This window comes from Hypanus sabinus, chromosome 2, assembly GCF_030144855.1.
Source record: "Hypanus sabinus isolate sHypSab1 chromosome 2, sHypSab1.hap1, whole genome shotgun sequence".
Lineage (NCBI taxonomy): Eukaryota > Metazoa > Chordata > Chondrichthyes > Myliobatiformes > Dasyatidae > Hypanus > Hypanus sabinus.
The window spans coordinates 126613649-126638338 of NC_082707.1; the positions used below are offsets into that span (position 1 = coordinate 126613649).

General features: G+C 37.8%; 2 protein-coding genes across 7 annotated transcripts in view; one reads left to right on the forward strand and one right to left on the reverse strand.

Annotated features, from left to right (window-relative positions):
* pcnx1 (pecanex 1) overlaps positions 1 to 24690 on the reverse strand; it is a 244729-nt gene that overhangs the window by 85701 nt on the left and 134338 nt on the right. For 5 of the 6 annotated variants that reach the window (XM_059954533.1, XM_059954493.1, XM_059954514.1 and 2 more), the window contains 5 exons: positions 15321 to 15402; positions 7475 to 7532; positions 6179 to 6393; positions 3510 to 3663; positions 3386 to 3418 (listed from right to left, as the gene is read on the reverse strand). In XM_059954533.1, the coding sequence (XP_059810516.1) occupies positions 3386 to 3418; positions 3510 to 3663; positions 6179 to 6393; positions 7475 to 7532; positions 15321 to 15402 (542 nt within the window). The remainder of the gene's footprint in view (positions 1 to 3385; positions 3419 to 3509; positions 3664 to 6178; positions 6394 to 7474; positions 7533 to 15320; positions 15403 to 24690) is intronic. The other variant, XM_059954503.1, reaches the window with a different exon arrangement.
* On the forward strand, positions 10926 to 12285 carry LOC132383509 (general transcription factor II-I repeat domain-containing protein 2A-like). The gene is made up of 2 exons (XM_059954554.1): positions 10926 to 11952; positions 12038 to 12285. Exon 1 carries the CDS (start codon positions 10926 to 10928, stop codon positions 11946 to 11948), a length of 1023 nt encoding a protein of 340 aa, XP_059810537.1. The 3' UTR covers positions 11949 to 11952; positions 12038 to 12285.

Consider the following 24690-nt stretch of genomic DNA (forward strand, 5'->3'; position numbering starts at 1 on the left):
AAGTAGGGGCAGGCCCAAAATGATGTGGAGAAGATCTGTGGAAGCAGAACTGAAAGCAGTAGGCATAAACTGGGTAACGGCGAGCAGCAGAGCAGAAGACCAACAGAAATGGAAGACCCTTGTGCAGGCCCCTTGTGCAGGCCCCTTGTGCCACCTAGGCACTAAGGGCTCAATGATGACGACAACATTGGGAGACTGCACACTCTTTACTAAAGCTATCAGACAAGACCTAGCAGGCCTCAAACAACACAAGCATCAATATTGATGGAGGGGAGGGGAGGGGAGAAAGAGTCTTAGGTCTTCAACTAAAGCTGTGGTTTTTAATTTTTTTCCTGTTCAGATGACTTGCTGGAAAAATTATAAAATTTAGTGAATTATGCAGGTCAAGATTCACTGCATTTCTGAAAGAATTTCCACATTTAGTTTAGTAAAATACTATCAGGTACATAACTGAAAATATCTCAATGATTGGAGAGAATATTTTATTAGTATTAAGCTAAAGAAATAACTGTGCCCTAAGACACTGTAGTATCACATTTAGAGATCTAAAGATTTATCTGGCCTCATAAATTTAAAGTATCTGTGAAATTTTCAATTGACCACTCAAAGCTGTACAAGTTGTTTAAAGCAACACATACAAAATGTTGGAGGAACTCAGCAGGTCAGGCAGTATCTATGGAAATTAATAAACAGTCAATGTTTTGGGCCAAAACCCTTCTTCAGGATCTTTCTTTTCATTGGAATGACAGCTTAATGTCTCACAGCAGCTAAAACATCATATCCACAATGCTGAGGTCATTGGCAAAGCATTGAAGTGTCAGTTCAGATTAGATGCTCAATTCAAAGAGCATTCTGAGAAACAACAACATCTGAATTAAAAGCAAATGATACCAAGTTTACTTTAATCCTTCAATTTACTTGCCTTCAGCTTTTAGTGAGAGAATTCAAAGCTTTGAAAATCAAGTATTACATTATTCATAAAACAACAGAAGCTGTTTTTAGTTACTGTACATTCCGGTGTATAAGCCAAGAATTTGGCCCTAAATTTTGGTCCTAAAATTAGGGGGTCGGCTTATACAGAGGGTACTATCTTTGGAAAAACAAATACAAAGAAGACAGGTTGTATGTGCTGGCTGTTTTTGAGTCAAATTGGTTCCACTGTCGACGTATGAATTCTTTGCTTTGTTTAAACTCACATCTTGTGGCTGAAGCACAGACATCAAACCACCGGGGATGACAGCAATGTCCATATTTTCAGCTTTCAATCCTGCTTGTCTCACCCGACAAGTGCGCTTTGAACTTGTTCCAGACAAGTAGTGACTTTTACTTTCTGACACCTTCAAGACATTAATGCCAAACCTCTTTAACCCACTTCAAGCAACCCGTTTCGTCCATCCAGCAGCATTCTTGAACATAAACAACACCCCACGGGAATTTTCTGAGCAATCTTTGTTTTTTGTCTCAACACAAGATCACATCTATTCATAAATCGGGTGTACCAACTTCGCGTAGCTTTGAAATTTTCGCCGACCTCACAGTGTTTTTCGTCCCATTTCAACACTTGAACTCAAATCATTTCTCTAGTAACAATGTATCACCCACTCCAAAACTTTTTCTTCCAGTTCTGGCCATTGGCATGTTTTCCTCAGTTTGCACATTGGCTTTGGTATTACCCTTAGTGTGTCCTCTGCCTTTGTCCACTCTGTCACTCCCTCTCGTTTACTCTAAACTTCTTAGCAGCTGCAGAATTATTCCTTCCTTTAGAAAAATCAACAACCTTCAGCCTGAAGCCAGCATCATATTGCACTTGTTTTAATCTTTTGTACATGGTGGTCACAAACTCAATACTGAGTACACGTACTGATCCCGTCACCCCTTGATATGTTTTAACAAGATTGCAATGGGCGCTAAGTGGTTTCACGGGGGTTACATTTCAGAGGATTCTTTTCCATTGGAAACTTAATCCAAAATTTCCCTCCCTGATTTATTTATTAAGAATTCACCTATAACGCTCTACAACGTGTAGGCTTGTTTTCTTAACAGTTACTGGTTCACAAAATTTCCAGGGTTCGAATCCGGCAAAGCTGAGTACCGGCATGTGAGATCTTGTGATCTTTTCTGGTTATATCAAAAACCTCTACAAAAGGGGTCGTCTTATACAAAGGTGACATGAAAAAGTCACTTTTTTAACCTTGAAAATGGGGGTCGGCTTATACTCCGGGTCAGCTTATACTCTGGAATATACGGTATTCAGTTTTTTTTATCTCAATGAATTTAGAAGCACTGCAACAAGGTATTTTAAGATAACAAGAAGAAAAAAGAATCAGTAAATAACAGGATAGTGATCACCCGACTGCTGCTTATAAGTGTCACCTAAAGATTGAGATCTTTAATTGCAAGTTTCACAGAGGGAATTGTTGGTGGTTTCCCTATGTAACATTGTCACTGGAACTAACGTTAGTCAGAATATAACCTTCCCTAAGTGAAAGTTATCAACTGCCAACATTTTACAAGTGGGGTTAAACCTCTGCAGCCACTTCTGACAGATATAAAAGCAATATATCTTTTTTTCCATTTAGAAGAAAGCATTGCTGTTGAATGAATGGGTGCTCCAACAACACAAGAGCAGTTTGAAAAACGCCCAAGGTTGTCCTGTAGGAGACTGCAATGCACAAATACAGACTACGAATGGCTCCACTTGGGGAAAGCTTACAAACATGTCTCTTTTGCCTGCTGATTTGAGTTGAGAAAAAAGTGGCTCTAAGTCCTCTCTCTGAGTTTGGTGTTTGTGGTTTAGATGGCTATCTGACATAGAGTGAGCAGCAAACAGAATTCAAGTAGTTATCAGCAGCAGTCCAGATGATCATTAGAAGATTCCAATGACTTTGATCGTCACAGTGAAGGACTCAAGGCAATTTGTCAAGCTGAGGGAGGGCACAGCAGGTCGCAGAAGATTGTAAGCACAAGAGATTCTAGTTGGTAGAAATCTTGAGTAACACACAAAATTGCTGGAGGAACTCAGTCATAAAACAAGTATGGATGGTAATGAACAATTGATGTTTTAAGCCATTAAAGAGCACATTTTAAGGGGAAAGTGAAGAGGAATTGATTAAAACATGGCTCTTCTAGAATCTTTGTTCTGCTAATTTTCAACTGCACAGCACCAATAACATGTAGACATAATTACTTAAATGGTAACATCCTTTTGTCAACCAATTATGAATTAATCAGTTAAAAAGAAATCAACTTTAGTAACCTAGGCTATCTTCCCTAAAAATAGTGTACTTTACCAAATGAATTACTTAAACCCAGCCAATCAAATGGCAGAGCTTAAAATAATACCATAAAAACACATTTAAAAACACTTTAATCATGATAAACTTACATGTCTTGGAGAGGAAGAATCAGGCTGCACACTCTATTAAAATGAAATGAAGAAATTATAATATATTTTGCAATTTGTTGGTATATTGTCATGTAATTTTCTACAACAATAATATAATATATACCTTCAGAAGTGAATACTGACAGCTGGCAATAACCAGGCAAAACTGGAAGACCCAAATATCTTTAAAGAATCCATCTATTAATAAAACTGATCCAAGGAAGGCAACAAGAATTGCCAAAACAATCGCCAAAACATTCTCCATAATTTCACGATTCCTAAGGACAGATCAGACATATTATTTCAGTCCATTATTGTGGTGATCAATGTAGAGCACAGAAACTGGAACTGATCTACTTCACTTGGCCAGTTTGCAACCTATGCATAATAAGAAACATTAACAAAAGATATACAACCAAATGCAACAACTCTTCTACAACATTAATTTTTAGTCAAATTGTTTCCAGTTATTCTAATGAAGCTAGGTTTTATACTTATTCTGAAAATTCTACATGTAATTTGAAAACTTATTTCCGGGCTTCAATCCAATTTTCTATGAAACTACAACCAGCAATACATATCTTTATTTGGCAAATAAAAAGGATGAAGGTAGCATATTCTTTATTTACTTTTTTACTCTGCTGTAAAATCTCAGTACATCATGGAACTGAAAGCTACAGACAAATACAACTGCTTTATCACAAGAGTAGATGCTGGACCTTGAATGAGAATCTCATCAAGTGATTTGGAATTTTATCAACAGTGCTCAACAATTACCTTGCTTATTTGCCTGGAGGTAGGTAAGTAAACTAGGGTGCATTTTCCTACACATACTGTTCCCAAGGTTCCTAAATAGCAAGCCATCTGTTCTCACTTGCAACTGGACAATGTACTTAAAATGAAAAAGAAATAACTGGCTGAACGACAAGACCATCACAGTGATGACACCATGTTGATCTTTCAGTTGATTGTAACCTCTGGCTGAAATAAATGAACTTCAAAGCATAGTAATGAATAACATCTATGTTTTTTGAATAATTCATGTGGGTCTCTGGTCAAGACCAATCCTGTGAATAGAACCTAGAAAAGAATGGGCTGCATGGAGTTATGCAATCTAAATATTACTTAAATGAAATCAGAGCTACTCTGAAAGCAATGCTGAGGTGCCCAAAATCATCAACATATCCAGGTGTTAATGGTCTGAAGTACCGAAGGCTACTTTTCCAGCCTTCCTGAATGTGTGATCACTAAAGTGTTGGCCAAAAATGTATCATATTATTAAAAAGTAGTACAGAAATTACACTTCTGGTGTCTGTTTAAAAAGTAACCCATCATGCAATCACACACTTTGTGCTAACTGCACAAAATAAGATTTCGACTAAATTAAAAGTAAAAAAAAAACCAAATATTAAAATCATATGATCTGTGCATAATCGTTGTGTAAGCATTACATTCAAAAAGGATGGATAGGCTTCAACTGTTACAAACTTTTACAAATAGATGCTACAGCAAATAAAACAGAAAAAACCCTTGACCCTCCTTATTGTTTATATGCACATTAATTCCAGCTTTCAGTTACCCTTCAGTATCCCTAAGAATTTCATTTTGCCTACTGCACAACAAACTCCGAGGTACAGGAAAAGTCATCATCATCTAAGTCAATAAGTTAATGAGAAAGCAGCAATTTTTGATTCAAAGTATTCTGCAAATGGTCATTTTGTAAGCAACAATGCAACCAGCAGTTAGCCAATATTTACTTATTTGTGGTTGGTATAAAATTTGTTCCCATAAACAAGAAATAGACTTTAAATTACAGAAAGCTGAGAGATTCCCAGTAATATTTGATTGCAGACTTGGAATAACACAATGGGAATACTCATTTGTATATCAGATACCTCTTTCCAATGTTTATTTTAAGCAGGTTAAGAACAATTTATTTAGTGACAAAATACTTTGGTACAAAAATTAAAATAACATTTCCTGTGACCTTCACTTCTTCAATTTTTGGATCTTCATGTCATAAAAAGCCCTGTTTTGAACCTATATTAAAATTTGGAACAGGACTACTACATTAGCAGTCATACACAGAAGGTTCCTGGTAAAGCTGTTCAAATGCTCAAGTGGCTTATTTTGCTTCTTTTTAATATTAATACTTTTTAATGAGTTGTTTTAGTTAATGATCGTTTGTATGCTTCCCAGTGTCAAGAGATTTCAGCAGCAGTCAACTTTAATAGATGGAGTGAGGGCTTGTATCCAGCCATGTTATTCACTTATGTCATTGGAGGATTACCCACCATTCAGGGCCTCACTGTTCAACTTTAGGGTTACCTGGGCCAGCAAGATCACCTTTCCCATCCTAAAAAATTATAACCTCAAGAATACAAGTCAGCAAGTGAGTTATAAAGCCTCATTCAGGAAAATGTGTGGCAATACAAGATGGAGCACTGACCAGACTACTTTCAAATATTAGTCAGCTACTTTTTGCTTTGGACATTGAAATTCAAGTTGGAGCTTCCATTCTTCATTAAATGCAAAAAGCACCTATGTGTTGTAACAAGAAGAGAACATTTCTGAGGAACTGTGATCAACTCCATGGATAAATGATCTGCAAGCACTTGCTATCTAAACTTTCTAAGGGAATTGTGATTACACCAGTGACTTGTCTACACTTACAGAGTTACATACCATTTGAAAAAAATGGAGAAAAAATATCAAGGATTATTACATGGGACAACTTTTTACTCTATGAAAGGAGGCACAAATGTCTGTGCCTTGAATGGTTACATCTCATACCTATCAAATAAAGCCAATAGGGTCAGGCGGTCAAAGTTTACACCAATCCATATCTTGGGAAGAAGCCAGAACCGGTAGTAGTGCTTGATTTTCTGGGCCTCCTCCTGTGGTTGTGGGTGATCCTGTAGATCTGGGCTAAGGTCAGTATCTTGCTGTTCCAGGAGATCAGGATCAATTGTTAACAGCCTGTTCAGTCGAATCTGTGGAAGAGACAACTGTAAGTGGGTTAGGTTAAAGCTGAGCTTTAATGTGTAAAAGAGACACGAGATGCTAAGACATGGAGCAATAAAGAACAAGTTGTTGTAGGAACTCAGGCAAGGGGATAGCCAACGTTTCACGTTAAGACTCTGCACCAGGACGCTTATGTGAGGACTTGACCTGGCCACTGAGTTCCTTCAGCAGCCTGGTTGATGCTTGATACTAATGTATGCACTCTATTTTTGATTTATAGAAAGCTTGTCGATTTAATTATTGGAAACATCGTTTAGAGCCAAGGTTCCCAATCTGGAGTCCAAAGACCCCTCAGTTAATGGTAGGGATTCATGGCATAAAAAGGGTAGGAACCCCTACTTTAGAGACTGATCTGAACAAATTTCCAAAGCAAAGTGGATATTAAACTGCATTTTTTTTTGGAATTGCAATTCTGAAAATTTTCTCTTGTAATTTTTTGTTTGATTATTTATTAAAGTGAAAGGTTATTTTTGGTCTGACAATCCCTATGCTGCAAATCATTTCCAGGAGTCCCTGCCAATGCCAGTTTTAGATTCAGAGAGTGGGATTACTCTTAATCAGGATACACAACGTGTCTGTTTAACAGTCATGAGGAAGTATGATTATATAGTGTGAAAGGCATAATCTAACACAGTTATGTTCCAGTAGAGGTTTATTGTTTAAGTCATTTAGTCTTATTCCTTTATAAAGTGGGTAGTAGAAAATCAGAAATGCAATGTGTAGTTGGGATCTTTGACACATACCCATCATGATTTTACTTTATGTAAACCTGTTTTGTGGACTGGCTCAACCTACTTGATATCCAAATGCCCAATTTAGCCCTTTTAGTATACTTCCTTGCTCATGTAATCAGAGAATGCTACACAGAAAGATGCAAGTATATTTCATGACTGATCTAACTCAAGATTTATATCTTTTTTACTACTATGGTAACCAGATTGTAATATTTTTGCAGCATTTCCTTCTTCTGCAGCATATCTACAATTTTCACATTTTGAACAGATTCTAAAACATACACCAAACTCATACTACTTTTGCATGCACAGCATTATATCCAATACTTACTAGATCATGTGGATAAAATCTAACTGAGGTAGAACTTGACAGATGGGAATCTGTGTCCCTGCAAAGGAGAAAGAGTGGTCGGAAACATTAGTTGATGAAAATTACAAATCTTACTTGCTTTGTAACTGATTGAAGATATTGCAACTTATATGTTGAAATGTTCAGTATCTCAGCTGACTTTTCACTTTTAAATCATAAGCAACATTATAAATAACTTGAGTCTCAAAAAATAAAAGGGGGAAGATGTCAATCTTCAGATGGTGCCATGTCAACAGTTTACAGCTAAAATGCTAGATAGCCTTTCAGCTATAAATAATACAATTGAAACTTCAACTGAGGAATAGCACTATTGAAAATACTAATGGCCTTCCAATGTTGCTTATTTCAAATGATGCTGATCATAACTTCAATCCACTTTCCACACATTTAAAACTACAATCAAGTTCAGGTAGCAAAGTGGTTTAGACTTGGCTCCATTACAGCAGTTTCTACATTTGCGTATCTACCAGATCTTCAACTCTAACAAGCTACTGTCACTTCTCCACTGTTTCACAGTCATTTGGAAAACTAGAAAAAACATCTGTCCTGCCCCATTATTCAAGTTAGTTCACTTACAAAATCACAAAAACAGTAATGGAGGAGCTGCATGACCCTCCTTTCATGTAAGGGAAAATTATCAACAACATTAATAAACAATTTAAAAAGGATTCCAAAGATTCTAGATTAAACACTAGCCTAAAATGCATCACATGTTCTCAAAAAGAGCAGTAATTGACATCACTGCATTTGCTGTGAGACATCCTGGAATAGCAGCAGAAAGAGAAGATCAGATAATGTTCTGTTCCTGATCACCATCCAGCAAATCTTCTGGAAAAATGCAGCTGACAATCCATGAATCTACCAACTACTGTTTCATAACCTTCAGCAATTCATTTTCTAGTCATGAACTCTACCAACAGTTCACACCAGAGCAAGAAATTATACCACAAATGTGAGAAAAGTATAAAAGAAAGATGGAAAGAGCAGAGGTTAAAAATAAAACAAATACAACAAACAATCTGCTGGAAAAAATTGTCAGGGTTTCAGGACCGATGCAGGGTTTGGACTCAAAACAGACAATTACTTTCCCTCCAAAAATGTGCGGAGTTCCTCCAGCAGATTGTTTGTAGCTCTAGATTACAGCATCCGCAGCTTATGATGTCTCTTAAAAACAAATACCATTAGCTTTATTGTTCTTATTTCTAAAATTTTCAAGACTGAGACTGAAAGATTTTTTTTAAATCAGAGACTGTTGCCAAGAAAATGAAGGCAAATATATTTATTGTACAATACACATTAATCATGACCTAATATAAGATTAAAATAAATTTCGGGAAAGAAATTTTCTCTTGTAATTTTAGTTCTTCCATTCATGTGTTACTAGGAAAACATACACTTTCCAAATTCAAATATAGTTTTGAAGATGACCATTAATACAAGTAAACATAATTAAATGGAGTTAGGTTGAAAATTATTAAAGTCAAGTGCATAGCATGGGTCATTCATTAATTGATGGTCATTAGTTGATAGAGAGATGGGAAGTGAAGGATGGATTTCTGCAAATCATAATAAACTTGGGACAATTTGTAATACGGTCAATATAGGCACTATACAGTACAAATTTGTTTGTTTTGGAGCAGCACAGTGGTGTAGTAATACACACAATGCTGTACAATGCCAGCCACCCAGGTTTAATTCCTGCTGCTGCATGTAAGGAGTTTTTACATTCTCCCACAAACTGCATGGGTTTCCTCCAGGTGCTCTGGTTTCCTCCCTCATTGTGAAGATTTATGGGTTGATAGGTTAATCGCTCATTGCAAATTGTCTCGTGATTAGGCTAGGGTTAAATTGAGTAATTGCTGGGCGGAACAGCTCAAAGAGCCTATTCTGCGATGTATCTCCATAAAAGTAAAATAAAAATTAGAAAATCATGTTCCCCCTCGCTTCCCTGTCCTGAAGAATGGTCTCAGCCAGAATCAGTAACTATCTATTCATTTCCCTAGATCAGGGGTCGGCAACCCGCGGCTCCGGAGCCACTTGTGGCTCTTTCACCTCTGTGCTGCGGCTCCCTGTGGCTTTGGGAAATAATTGGTCAATATTTAATTAAAATGTATTTTATGTTAGTTTGTTAGCTTTTGAAATGTAATTCTAAATTTGAAGATTATGGTGATCTTGTACAATCTAAATAAGACTTTGTGGCGACACATTTCCTGGCACATCCGAAACGGCTCACAATTAGCCAGCATTCAGGCTAAGGGAGATAGCCTACGGGGGTTTGTGAGTACGCGTCTTTTGCAGCATCCGCACCCATGGGGGCTGGGTTGAAGGAGGCTTAAAAGCAAGGCTGTTTAGTTCGAATAAAGTTATTCGACTGCAGTTTACTGACTGCGTGAGCACACCGCTACAACGTGTTTTTATCGCTATTAATATACGTCACCACTGCCAATACCTGACACCCGTCAGTGCGCGATTTCTTTAATTTTTCGATCCAAGGTAAGCCAACTATGGAGAATTCTAAAAAAAGAAAAGTGACTGAAGAAAACAGAACGTTTAATGATACGTGGACAGATTCATTTGCTTTCACTGTTGACGAGACTGGTTTACTGGTATGCTTAATATGCAATGAGAAACTAGCAAACAACAAAAAGTCAAATGTCACAAGGCATTTCCAGAATAAACACGCAGCCTTTGCTCAAAAATATCCGGATGGAGATGAGAGAAAAAAAGCCATTTCGGAACTGATGCGGAAGGTTGATCTGAGCAAAAATCATTTCCAGAAATGGATGAAGTCTGGAAAATCAACGACATACGCCAGTTATATTGCCGCTCAGGAAATAGTCAGGCACGGGAAGCAGTTTACAGATGGTGAATATATAAAAGAATCTTTCATTAAGATTTCAGAACATCTATTCACGGACTTTAAAAACAAGAGTGAAATTGTGCAGAAAATCAGGGATATGCCCCTCTCTGCAAAGACTGTCAAAGACAGAACCATAAAAATGGCAGAAGACATCACAAGACAGCAAATTAAAGACATCAATTCAGCTGTGGCCTACTCGATTGCCTGTGACGAGTCTAAAGACAAAGGTGATATTGAACAAATAGCGCTGTTCTGCCGGTATGTAAACTCTGCCGGGCCACAGGAAGAACTGATTGAGTTGATACCTCTAAAAGACCAAACACGGGGGGAGGACATCTGTGAGGCTGTCTTGAATTGTTTAAGAGCCAAAGGAATAAAGACCACCCATCTGGTGTCAGTAGCTACTAATGGGGCACCGAATATGACGGAACGCACAAGGGATTTGTGGCTTTACTGCAGAAGTCGCTGGACAGAAAGCTGCTGACTTTTCACTGCATCTTGCACCAAGAGGCACTGTGCACTCAAACATTTCCTCCGGAATGCACAGAAGTAATGGATGTTGTCATTCAGATTGTCAATAAAATAATGGCAAAAAGTTTAAATCACCGTCAATTCCGTTTGTTACTGGACGAGCTGGAAAGCGCATATTCTGATCTCCTGCTGCACAACAAAGTCCGGTGGCTGTCCAAAGGGGAGGTGCTAAAACGCTTTGTCGCGTGTCTGGAAGAAGTGAAAACTTTTCTGGGCAGCAAAGGGCTCACCTTTCCTGAGCTGGAACAGCCAGAGTGGCTGGAAAAGCTACACTTCATGGTAGACATGACAGCGCACCTGAACACGCTGAACACAGTTCTTCAGGGGAAAGGACGCACAGCCCTGCACATGTTGGAGGATGTTTTGGCATTCGAGCGCAAGTTGACAGTGCTTGCCAGAGATTTACAGAAAGGAACTTTGTCTCACTTCCCCAATTTGAGAGAGTTCAAACAAGGTCACGACATGATAATTTCGGAGTATTTACATTCTGCAATCATCGCAATGCAAACATCGTTTGGGAAACGCTTCTGTGAGTTCAGAGAGGAAAAAAACACATTATCCTTTCCGGTCACTCCCTTAAGCATCGATCCTTCCCTACTGAATATGACTGCATTGGCAGGTGTGAGTAAACCTGATCTTGAGATGGAACTGGCCGACATAGCCGACAAAGACATATGGGTGTCCAAGTTTAGACGCTTGACAGCAGACCTTGAAGATGTTGCCCGTCAGAAGGCCGTTCTTGCTCAGAATCACAAATGGAGTGATATTGAAAACCTCCCAAAACCGGACAAACTTGTGTTCGAAACATGGAATGCTATGCCCGACATTTATGTAAACATGAAAAAGTATGCGCTTGGAGTCCTGTTGATCTTTGGATCCACATATGTATGTGAGCAGGTGTTCTCCAACATGAACTTTATTAAAAAACATCGCGCACGCCTCACAGATGACAGCTTGCGATCCTGTGTAAAGATGAAGGTGACGTCATACAGCCCTGATGTGCAGACGCTGTGCGCTGAGGTCCAGGAGCAGAAATCCCATTAACCAAGTATGATAAATATTTTAATTGCCTATTATTTTATGTATATTCATATTTTTTCATTGTTCAGTGAAATAGTCCTTTTATTTTTCAGGCTGACAGCTGGCTGATGTTATTTTTGGTTTGCTGCTGGCGGAAAATTTAAGTTCGGCGTTTTTCATAAATACAAGAAGGACTCAAATAGACATTGAGTATTTTACTTAAAAGTAACCTTCAACCCAACGTCTTTTTTTCTGAGTTCAAAATGTTTTTGTTGCATGCAGAAATGTAATTTCGTTTTCTCTGCAGGAGTTCATCAATTTCATAAATGCAACACATTATAGTTTGTTTATACATAGCATAAAGGCGAAAAAAAACGTTGTATGCAGTGTTATTTCATTTTAAATGTCAAACGGGTTTTGCGGCTCCCAGTGTTTTCTTTTCTGTGGGAAACGGGTCCAAGTGGCTCTTTCAGTGGTAAAGGTTGCTGACCCCTGCCCTAGATGCTGCCTGATCTGCTGAGTTCCTCCAGAATTTTGTGTGTGTTGCTTTCGATTTCCAGCATCTGCAGACTTTCTCATGTTTAAAAATTAGAAAGATGCCAAGGCACAGCCAGCTGAAGCAGATATAAACAAATGAAGGTTGGAATGTAGGCTTAGTAAAGAAGCGCTTATCTTGCAATCGGCAGAGTCATGGTAGAAAAACAAGATCATAACTTAGAATTTGGGGGGGGATATCACTTCAGGCAGAGATAAACAAATACAGTATAAGTACAAAGAAAAGTGGATTACAGATGCATTACTGTGAAATTATTAAATCTGCATGTAATTATTGTAAAGTGAAATTACTGCAAAGTTCTTTGGATTAATATTTGAGCTCTCTCAAAACACTCCCAAGTGTACACTGTACAAAGGTCTAAATATACCAAGTTGTTTGAGAAATTTATCATTGCTCTGCAAAATTTTCTTTGTGTACTGTCCAACCCTGAACCATTACTAAGATGGAACTGGGCCCCGTGTGAAAGCAATCCCTATAAAAGGAGGCAAAGTAGGGATAAAGAAAATGTTTTTTAATTGACTTGATGTGGCAAGTGCAGTTTCTCAATTTTTCAGCTGACTTTTAAGTTAGAAATAAACGAAGCATATAAGGGAAAGAGACAAGGTTATAAAAGAATACTAACAAACTAAGGCAGAGTTGAGGTCAATGCAAGAGCCTTCTTTAGATAAGAAGGAAAAATCAGCCTGAGACCTTGGATATTTATTTGCCTATTTCTCCAGAATCTGTTTATCATTATTCTTTCCTGCTCTTCACCCATGACAGATTATTCTGTACATCCTTTCCACTTTTTCTCCAAATTAACATGTTTTATCTCTAACTTCTTACTCCAATGAAAAGCCATCAGCCCGAAACAAACACTTTTTTCCCTCCACAGACGATGCTTGAACTTCCACTTAGCTTCTCATCCATATAATCAGCAAAATTTTGTTTTCACAACACTCCTTATTATTGAAATACTAAAAACTGTGGAGTAGTAAATAGATAGAGGTATCCAAGTAATCAAATTACTAGACAAAGATTAGAAAAAAAGTTAACCTTTAAGAAAATTACAAAACAAATGTAAAGGAATGGCAACTCAATTTCCCAGATACTTAGTCAGACCCACTGAGAGAACAGCAATTAATTTTAAGCCCCATTTCTAGAGAAAGATATTGGGCTTCTAAAGTATTTAGCTATGGTAGAAACACAACACATATCCACTGGAATGCTACTAAGGCTAAAAGATTATAAAATTAGGAATATATGATATAATCTTGGTTTGTATCAACAAAGTTTATAAAATTGAGTGATATTTAAAATTATCAGGGGATTCAACAGGATATGTATTGAGAAAGTATTTCCTCTGATGCCTAAGTTGTGCACAATCTTAAGGTTAGAATTGAAACATTTATAAGTGAATCAGGAAGCTTGTTGCCACTCCCCACCCACTCCCAACATACACACACACACATAATAAGTAGGAAAATATATAACATGTGCCAAATGGCCAAGTTGGCTGGATCAACTGACATTTTGAAGGATTAGAATGGCAATTTTTTGTTCTTCAAGTCTGAAAGGGACATGAAGCAAAGACAGGTGAATGGGGAGTGTGGATCAATCATAATCCAACTGATAAGTATGAAGGGGTTAAATAATTTGCCACTATCCTAATGGTATAACAAAGCCATTAGACACACTGAATCTCTGCTGGCTACAAAGGGAGTAATCCCATTACTTTAATTTCCAAACCCTTATTTCCTACAGCCTTGCAACTTATCCTCTCGCGCACATTTCCATCAGCTCACTAAACTCTGGGATATGGGAGGAAACAAGAGAATGTGGAGGAAACCAATTCATGGGCTGAATGTATAAACTCCACACAAACAGTATCCACAACCAAGATTAAACCTGAGCCCCTGGAGCTGTATGGCAACAGCACAAAATCTGTAGAAATACCAAGACAAAAGATTTCCAATTTAATGAAAACAGTATTACAGGAATTTTGTTAATATGGCTAGAAGGTTGCAGGCAGAGCCGTGTTGGAATTTCACAGTACTTAATTTTGACATGACCCTGGAATAATTGCAGTAACTGAAAAACAAGCCACTGAAGATGAGGAAAATCTGAAATAAAAATGATGTACTAAAGTTATCAAGGAGATGGGTCAGCATCCACAGACAGAAAAACTAATGTTTCGGGTCCATAATCTTTCAATGGAATCAGGAGCATAAGAAAGCAAGGAATATTACGCTTGAACAGAACAAAAGTAATACTTGTAGTAAGATGGAGACCAAGCTTATCTAGGTGACAGAATAAATTCTAGTGACAATTTAGTGAACAAATAAATGCTATTTAATGTCTTCAAGATGCAATTTATTAATTCTGCAATGTTGACTTTCCCTTAAGTCTTTCCTTAAGCTCTTAAGCAGCCATTCCCTTAAATCTTCTATACCAATCAAATATTTCTGACTTCAACTGCTAACACTATTCCAACAAAGCCTGAATGTAACATTGAGGAGCAGTAACTCCTTTTTCAATTAGATACAATGTGTCCTCAGGATTTGATATTGAATTCAAAGCCATTCCTGTTTGTGGCAGAACTGACCAATTTTAATGCAAGATGATGTAGAATCATTGTGTAAACGAAACAAAATAGTACTGTATGCAGAAATTTGATCTGGTCAATTCACTGGGTGGTTCAATAATAGGACATCACCAAGAATTTTGCTTTGACAGAACATAAAGATAGGAGGATCTGTGCCCCAAGAAAAGCATGCAGAAGCAAGTATAAATAGTTTTGTTAGATCACAGTATTTTCTGGTTGAGATTTAATATCTCTTTTTCCCCCTGGACTTACATACCATAAGTTGTTTGATGTCCTCCTTGCAGCAGTTTCAAAGTTTACAAGCGACATGTCACATCCCCCTGTTTCATACAATTTGCCTGGAATAAGAACATAACAACGTAAGAAATAGAAACAGGAGGAAACCAAGTGGCCTTTTCATCCTTCTTAACCATTTAATGTTACAGTTGATTCTGAACCACAAACACACTTTGTTCTCCATACGTTCGATTCCCTTAATGTCCAAAACTCAACTAGCTTCACAGTCTGGAAGTAATACAAAAACCCAAAGATTTATAACCATCTCAGTTAACAAACTTTCATTTCAGTCTGAAATGGTTGACTCCTCAACTCAAGACCATGCATCAGAGTTCTAGACTCTCCCAAGTGAAAGAAACAATCTCCTTGCATACTGTCAACTCTTCCCAAAATCTTAAATGTTTCAATCAGATTCTTTTAAACTCCAAAGAGAATAGGCTATCATACAATCTCCACACCAAGGACAACTTCCTCAGATCAGAAATACACTAAAGCCAAAAGGCACCTCCTTAAGGAAAGCTACTCCTAAGGTTGGAGCAGCAACACCACATAATCCTCCAACCTGATGGTATGAACATTGATATCTCTAACTTCTAGTATTTTTCCACTTCCTCCTTCCCTTACTTCTATTCCTCATTCTAGCCCCTCTTACCTCGTCTCTTCTCATCAGCTTGTCCATGGTGCCCCTCCCCCTTCCCTTTCTTCTCTCTTATCCTTTCAGATTCATTCTTCTCCTGCCCGTTACCTTTTCCACCTATCAACTTCCAACTCCATAATTTATTCCCCTCCCCTTCCCACCTAGCTTCACTTATCAGCTTCCAACTTGTGTTCCTTCCCCTCCCTGCACCTTCTAATACTTCCTTCTTTTCTTCCTGGCAAAGGGATGTTGTTAAATAGGAGGCATTCAAAAGTGAACTATTGAGAGTACAGAGTCTGCAGGATCCTATTAGAATAAAAAGCAAGGCTAACAAGTTTAGGAAACCTTAGTTTTTGAAAGATTTTTAGGCCCTGATCAAGAAGAAGGAGGTGCACATCAAGTACAGGGGGCAAGGAACAAACGAGGTACTTGAGGTCTATAAGAAATGAAAAAAAACACAAGAAGGAAATCAGGAAGGCTAAAATAAGGCATGAGTTGCTCCGGCAGTCAAGTGAAGGAAAATCTCAAGGACTTTTACAGATATACTACAAGCAAAAGGATAGCAAGGGACAAAATTGATTCATGTTAAAATCTACGTGGTCATTTATGCATTGAACCAAAAGAATTGTGTGAAAACTTAAACGGATTTTTTGGATCTGTACTTACTCTGAAGGCAGACACAATGGACTAAGAGAAACAGTAGTGAGGTCATGGACTGTATTCAGATTACAGAAGAGGTGGTGCTTGCTTTTTAAAGGCATATTAGGGTGGATAACTCAGAGCCTGACAAGGTGTCTCCGCCACCCCCACCAGACTTTGTGGAGGCTGGCAAAGAAATAGAAAGGGCCCTGGTAGAGTTAAATAAAATATCCTTAGTCATGGGTGAGGTATCAAAAGATTGGAGGATAGCTAATGTTCTTCCATTGTTCAAGAAAGGCTCCAAGGATAAGCCTGGAAATTATAGGGTGGTGAACCTGACATCAGTAGTGGGTCAATTATTGGGAGGTATTCTATGGGACAGTATTTGGGTAGCAGGGTCTGATTAGGGATAGTCAACATGGCTTTGTGCACGGTAGGCTGTATCTAACTAATCTTAGAGTTTTTTGAGATTACCAGAAGATTTGACAAAAGAAAGGCAGTGCTTGTTGTCTACATGGACTTTAGCAAGGCCTTTGACAAAGTCTTGCATTGGAGGCTTGTCCAGATGGTTCACTTGCTTAGCATTCAGGATGAAGCAGTAAACTGGATTCAACACTGGTTTAGCAGAAGCGAGAAAATGGTAATAGAATATTACCTCTCTGACTGGAGGGCAGATACTAATAGTGTACCACAGGGATCAATGTGGGGTCTATTGATGTTTGCCATCTACACATTAAAGATTTGGATAATAATGTGATAAGCTACATCAGCAAATTTGCGGATGATACCAAGATTGGGAGCATATCTGACAGCAAGGAAGGCTATCAATGGATGGAAAAATGGCAAATAGAATTTAATACAGACAAGTGTGAGGTGTTCCACTTTGTGAGGTATAACCAGTCAAACTACATTTATTAAAGTATGTATACAGAATACAATTCTGAGAACAAAATAATTATATTGCTTATGATTGAAAGCATTATCAGTTTATATGGAAATTCAGCCCATCAAGAGGATTCTAACAACTCTGTTGCAGATATTTGACAGCTAATTGCACACTGTAAATTGCAACCAAATTAACCTGCAGTTTATGAAAATAAATGCATTTATATTTTAATAACATCCCAAAGATATGTAACATTAAAAATGGATCAGACAATTGAATATCAGAGTTCAACTTGAATTTTACACAAAGTTTAAAAAAACTTATTTGTTGAATACCTTCATGGATATATATTAATTGTCCTTTCTTCAAATCTATCCTTTTATGTTAACTGTCATCTATTTTTTAAAAATCTCTACCTAGAAACACAGCTTTAAGGCAAAACGTGAACAGCAGACAATAACTTTGAAGCATTCTTATCAAAAGGTTTGGGGAGAGGCCAGAAATAGCACACATTTATGTGAAGCTGTGAAACAGTGTGCTAGGTGGAACATGAATATGTCTGTACTGTCCCTCCTGCTCTGAAGCTTATTGGAGTTTCATAAGCAGGGACCAGGTGGAAGCCAGCTGTTTCCTTTTAGGAAATAATAAATAAATCACAGAGAGCATCATCTTAGGGTCACTAATATACAAAACTTCCATTTGCTGTCTTAGAGCAGCTAATTTGATCACAAGCACTTTCTGCAGAAAACAGAAATCAGTAGAGAAATCAGATGTCATAGGTCGAGTAACATCTGATGCTTTGATAGATGTCATTGGACACCATGGCTCAGATGCACTTTTACCCATGTATTAGCAAAGTAAGCTTAAATGTGCTCAAAATTAAATTTGACTTCTCAGGGGTATAAACAATACTGTAACAATGGGTCACTTGTATTAGAACCAATTTTCAATGTAGCTTTAATGGAATAATGGAAAAATCCACCAAAGTGTACTAGATGTTAAACCATTAGCACTTTTGTTACAGTGAAGTTCATTTCAAATATGTTTTATCACAGCCCTTAGAACAAAGAGATACTCTCCATTCATTCACTTCTACATGTGTACCCATTCTTCTGATTTAACATTCTTTTACCGTCTATTGTATATCCTATTCAATATCAGGGGACATCAGTTAAAGAGACATAAAATCCCTTTGTAAATAAAATAACAATTTAATTAGTTTTAAATAGATTTGATGTATACTTTACATACAGCTCACATTGCAACAGGCTGGGTTTCTCTGATCTGATGATTTGTCATGTTAAGGAGAATGCCTAATGGCTCCAAACATTGCTAATTTTAACTAACAAGAAAAATTAAAGTAACTTTTTGACAAAACAAATTTCCTGCCACGTTTAAAAACCAACACGATGAGAGCATCAAGGAGCTACAGACAACAGATACCCAATACAGCAGCAATGTTGAAACTCAGGAAAGGGGTAACATGCATTTCCTTCATTATCTGGTGTGTAAACGTCACACTTTTTAGTATCAATCAACAGATTAAGACATAAAACAAAAGGCAAAGTTGAAGGTTTATTCTGGTTGTAATGCCCTTGTAACAAAGAAAGATTAAGAAGGGCATCACAGTAGTGGAGCTATTAGCACAACATTATTACAGCTCTGTGTGTTCTGGAGTTTGGAGTTAAATTGTGTTGCCATCTGTAAGAAGTTTGTACTTACTCCCTGTGAATTGTGTGGGTTTCCTCCCGGTGCTCCAGTTTCTTCGCATAGTACAAAACCATACCAATTAGTAGGTTAATTGGTCATTCTATAACCATATAACAATTACAGCACGGAGACAGGCCATCTCGGCCCTTCTAGTCCATGCCGAACGCTTACTCTCACCTATTCCCACCTCCCTGCACTCAGCCCATAACTCTCCATTCCTTTCCTGTCCATATACCTATCCAATTTTTTTAAAATGACAAAATCGAACCTGCCTCTGCCACTTCTTCGGGAAGCTCGTTCCACACAGCTACCACTCTCTGAGCAAAAAGTTCCCCCTAAACTTTTGCCCCTTAACTCTCAACTCATGTCCTCTTGTTTCAATCTCCTCTACTCTCAATGGAAAAAACCTTTCCAAGTCAACTCTATCTATCCCCCTCATAATTTTAAATACCTCTATCAAGTCCCCCCTCAACCTACTACGCTACAAAGAATAAAGACCTAACTTGTTCAACCTTTCTCTGTAACTTAGGTGCTGAAACCCAGGTAACATTCTAGTAAATCTCCTCTGTACTGTCTCTATTTTGTCGACATCTTTCCTATTGTCCTTTGGTTAGGCTAGTGTTAAATAGTGGGTTGCTGGGTGGTGCAGCTTGTTGGGCCAGAAGGGTCTGTTCTGCACTGCATCTCTAAATGATTAAATCAAAGTGAGTGAGTAAGTAACCAAATAAAGTGGTAATTGACCAAAGGTTTCCAAGGCATTCGCTGCATCTACATCATAGAAAACGTTTCAATAAAGCAAAAGCGGAAATAGTTGTAGCTTGATCACTTCCGGTTGTTGAGATGATTCAATAGATGTCTAGGACTTTTTTCAAAGTGTTTAGTGGCATGTATTAATGAAAAATACCTGACTTTACATTTTTAAACACAAATCAGAAATGATAGCATTTCTTGGCATCTTACTAGTAAACCTCGTAATTACAAGAGTGCACAGAAGTCACATAGAAAAGTTTTAGCACACACAAAAAAAGATGATGCAGTGGAGGGTTCTCGGTTAGAAATCTTGTCCATTAAAAGTTTGCAGGAAGTAATTCAAGCAATTAAGGTCAGCGTTGTTGAACATGTAAACTCTTCACTTCAAAAGTTCATTCCCACCAAACTACATTATCTACTATTGCTAGAAATAAAACTTAAGAACAGGCAAGAAATGCATTCCCAAATAAACACAGAAATAAACTTAACATGCATTTGGCCAGTTATGGACAAGAACTAGAAATTTTGCAATGTGACATCTAGTGTGGTATAAGGAAGGTTGTTGAGGCTCTTCAATCATTCTTTCTTATGCTACATGTTAACTCTTCCCTCCTACAATACTGAATGAACTTAGATGAGTGCCAGTCAAAGATCCTGGTAAATGCTGAGATTACATCATTGTGTGCCAGTTCACTTGAGGCATAGGGTATAACAAAGTGCTACTCTGATGACACTGGTGTCAAACCAAGTGTTAGAATATTCTCTCTTCTCCCATCCAGCAGAAGATACAAAATCTTGAATGTACATACCACCAGGCTCAAGAACAACTTCTATCTGCTATTATCAGATACTTGTATGATAAGATGTACTCTTGACCTCACAATCTGCCTCATTATGAACTTGCACTTTATTGTCTACCTGTACAACACCTTCTTTGTACACTTTACTTATTGTTGATTTAACTTGTTCTACCTCAATGCACTGTGCAATGATTTCATCTGTATAAACCGTATGCAGAAAAGCTTTTCACTCTATCTTGGAACATGTGATAATAATAAACCAACACCAATAGTCTTGAGGAATGAGCAAGGTGAAGGCTTGTTTAAGCCAGTGAGGCTAGTTGGCTTCAGGATAAAAGTAGCAAACTCTCCCTGAGATTGAGAACTGCTTTGTTGAGAGCACGTTTAGAGTACACCACGCAGCTTTATTTAGTTTCTGTATCTAAAGGAGGGCAAATGTATCCGAGTCAGCGCAGCATAGGTCCATTCCATTAATTCTTTGAATGACAAGACTGTCCCATGAGGAGATACTGTGAGAATGATTGCAAGGTGAGCTAATGTCACTCAAAACTCCTTGGGAAATATTGCTCCTGGCATGCCTTATTTGTAATTGCAGCAATATTTTGGACCCAGGATAGATCTTCAGAGATGTTGACACCTAGGAACTTGAAACTGCTCAGCCTTCCCACTGCTGATCCCTCGACAAGGTGTATGTTCCCTCAACTTCCCATTCCTGAAGTCCATAGTCAATTCCTTGGTCTTACTGATGTTGAGTGCAAGGTTGTTGTTGCGATACCACTCAACCAGCTGATCTATATCATTTCTGTACAGCTCTTCGTCACCATCTGAAATTCTCCTCATGATAGTTGTGTCATCAGCATATATGTAGATGGCATTTGAGCTGTGCCTAACCACACAGTTGTGGTTGTAAGTGTTGACTGTCAGTGAGGAGATGTTATTTCTGATCCATACTGACTGTGGTCCTCCAGTGGGAAAGTCAAGGATCCAGTTGGAGAGGGAGGTACAGAGGCTTTCTTTATTTGTACTGACAGTATAATGGTGCTGAATGCTGAGCTGTAATCAACAGAGCGTGATATAGGTATTGCTATTGTCCAGGTGATCCAAGGTTGAGTGGAGAGCCAGTGACACTGCATCCACTGTAGACCTATTGTGGCAATAGGCAGACTGCAGTGGGTCCAGGTCCTTGCTTAAGCAGGAGTTGATTCTGGCCATGATCAACCTCTCAAAGCAATTCATCACAGTAGATGTGAGTGTAACTGGGCAAGTTGTTGATGCATTTCCTGCTGTTTTTCTTGGGCACTGATATGATTGTTGCCCTTAGTATTTAATGTGTTGTGTTGAAACTCCTTGAAAGAGATTATCAACTACTCTCTTCCCAGTATATGGATGTTAACCAGAGGGCCTGGGTTACTCTTGTCATATTTGAGCCCTGGTTTTGACACTACCTTATTTTTCATTTGACAGCATATAGCCCAGCCAAATAAAGGCTCTCCAAAATCTTTTCAATTCTTGATAATGCTGCTGTGCAACCTGACTATTTGGAGACTATCAAACATTAAGGAGACGTACATGCCACCAAACATAACCTCATTGTTGCAACAGATTGATCAAGGGGCTGCTGTAACATTGAAAGCACATTATCCAAGCAGGATGTTAGCTCCTGTTATCCAGGCTACAAAAAATAAAGAGAATGGGAAAACTTCCAAGGAAGATTAGAAAAGGTGCAATATTTATGTGATCATCAAAAAGACTGTGGCTCCGAGCAGAGGGCAAATTGACAATCAGTTCAGAATATAGCGTGCCCTCAGTTCATATGTGACTTTAGGGGTTTTCAGAAAGTGTGGCCTATAAAATTGTCAAGCTGGCTTATCAATTCAAGCTTGAGAAGGAAGATAAAGGTCAAGATGTTACAGGAAACTCAAGAGTCCACAGGTGCTGACACTCTATCAGATGATTGACCCAAATGGAAAAATATTCCTATTAAAAGACTTGGCCATACCACTTGGGCATTTCAAAACCAGATTGGAATGCTTTAGCAGATAGAGCTTAATACCACCAGGTTCAGAGGTCAGCTAATTAATTCATTCTTGATGGTGTGCATTGGTACACTGGACAATTAAAGGCTGCTGCGCAGTCCTCCCTGGATAACTGCACACTTACGGTTGAATGACCACTGGCATCTTTAACTTCAGTGGCACTAGCAAAAGCATTCCCTGTCTTACACTTATATGATTAAGTAGCCAGCATCAGACTACCACAATGCCACCATACAAATAGACCAACACTTGGAATTAATGGTACATGAGATGTTAAATTACTTGATAGTTAATTTATGCATTTTTATTTTTACTTCAGTCTATTAGATCATGCTTTGTTGAAGAATATAGTGTATCCATAGGTAGGTAACCTATAACCACCAAATTGATTATAAAATCAAACAGTAAATGTGCATATGGCTCCAGTGAAATCCATTGTACATTACTAGAATGCCTTCCAGAATTAGATATTTATATACAATATATGTTTTACACAAGTTGGAGCATTTGCAAGGACACTTGCAACATTTACTGGCCAGACAGTTAATATTAGTGGAGGATATGCTTGTTTAGAAACAATAAACAAGTTAAAAAACAAAATAGACCCTTGAAGAAACTGAGTTGACTAAAGAGAGCTACAATTGATTTGTAAAAGACAAGATTTTTAGCTGAATTAATATTTTTTTTGTTGGTAAAGTTAAAAACAAATTGAGGAAAAAAGAACTGAATGCTGTTGATATGGATTTAGCCATTGACAAAAGATATCACAAAAATTAAGATCTAAAGAACAGATGAACTAATGTCAGTTTGAGGCAGGGGTAAAAAAATCAATTTGATAAGTAATAGCTAGCAAAGTCAGAGTAAATGATTGTTCTACAGAAGTGGAATATGCTCTCCAAACATCAGTGCTGGATAGGAACATTTCAATATTGTATGTAACAATACAATTATTGGATACTGGAATACAATGCAAAATCCCACAAATAGTTCATTATACCAAAATTGAGTAGCAGTGAAAGCAATATCAAAATTTCACAAAAAAAATACAAACTACATTCAATCATTTCAGTAAATACATAAATTTTATCTACAGGATTTTCAATTTTTTTTAAATGACATGGCCTACGCGAAGTGCTAGGAAATTGAATGAAATCCACTTGGGTTACAGAATAATTAATACATCATCAAAATTAGCTGAAAATAAAATCCTATTTTTAAATCCTGTATGTTCATTTCAAGAAGGGAAAATTAATAGTGTGGCCTGATGGAGAAGTAATTTGTTAATTCAAGATTAAATTTAAATTGCCAGTTATTAAAGATGTATTTTTATTATGAAGATTAAACTATGGATTTTGAGTATCTTCTGTCCACAATTAGGATGGTTGCCAAATAGGCTCCCACACATTGATAAGGAGGAAAGTAAGAGGTGAAAATAACATAAGGTTGCTACAAAGAAACACAAGGAAATCTGCAGATGCTGGAAATTCGAACAACACACACAAAATGCTGGTGGAACACAGCAGGCCAGGCAGCACCTATAGGGAGAAGCGCTGTCGACGTTTCGGGCTGAAACGTTGCAGCAGCTTCTCCCTATAGATGCTGCCTGGCCTGCTGTGTTCCACCAGCATTTTGTGTGTGTTGTATAAAGAAACACAGTAGGATTGGTTAAAAAGGGAAAGATCTGGCAAATATAGCGACGTAGGAAAATATGAAACTGCCCATTTTGACAGGAGAATAGGAAAGTATATTATCTAAATATGGACAGACTACAGAACTCTGAGATTAGAAAGATGGTGGTAGCCCCATGCATAATTTGCAAAGCTAGTATACAGGTACTGCAGATGACTGGAAGGCTACCAGCATGCTAATGTTTATTGTAAAGATAACTGAAT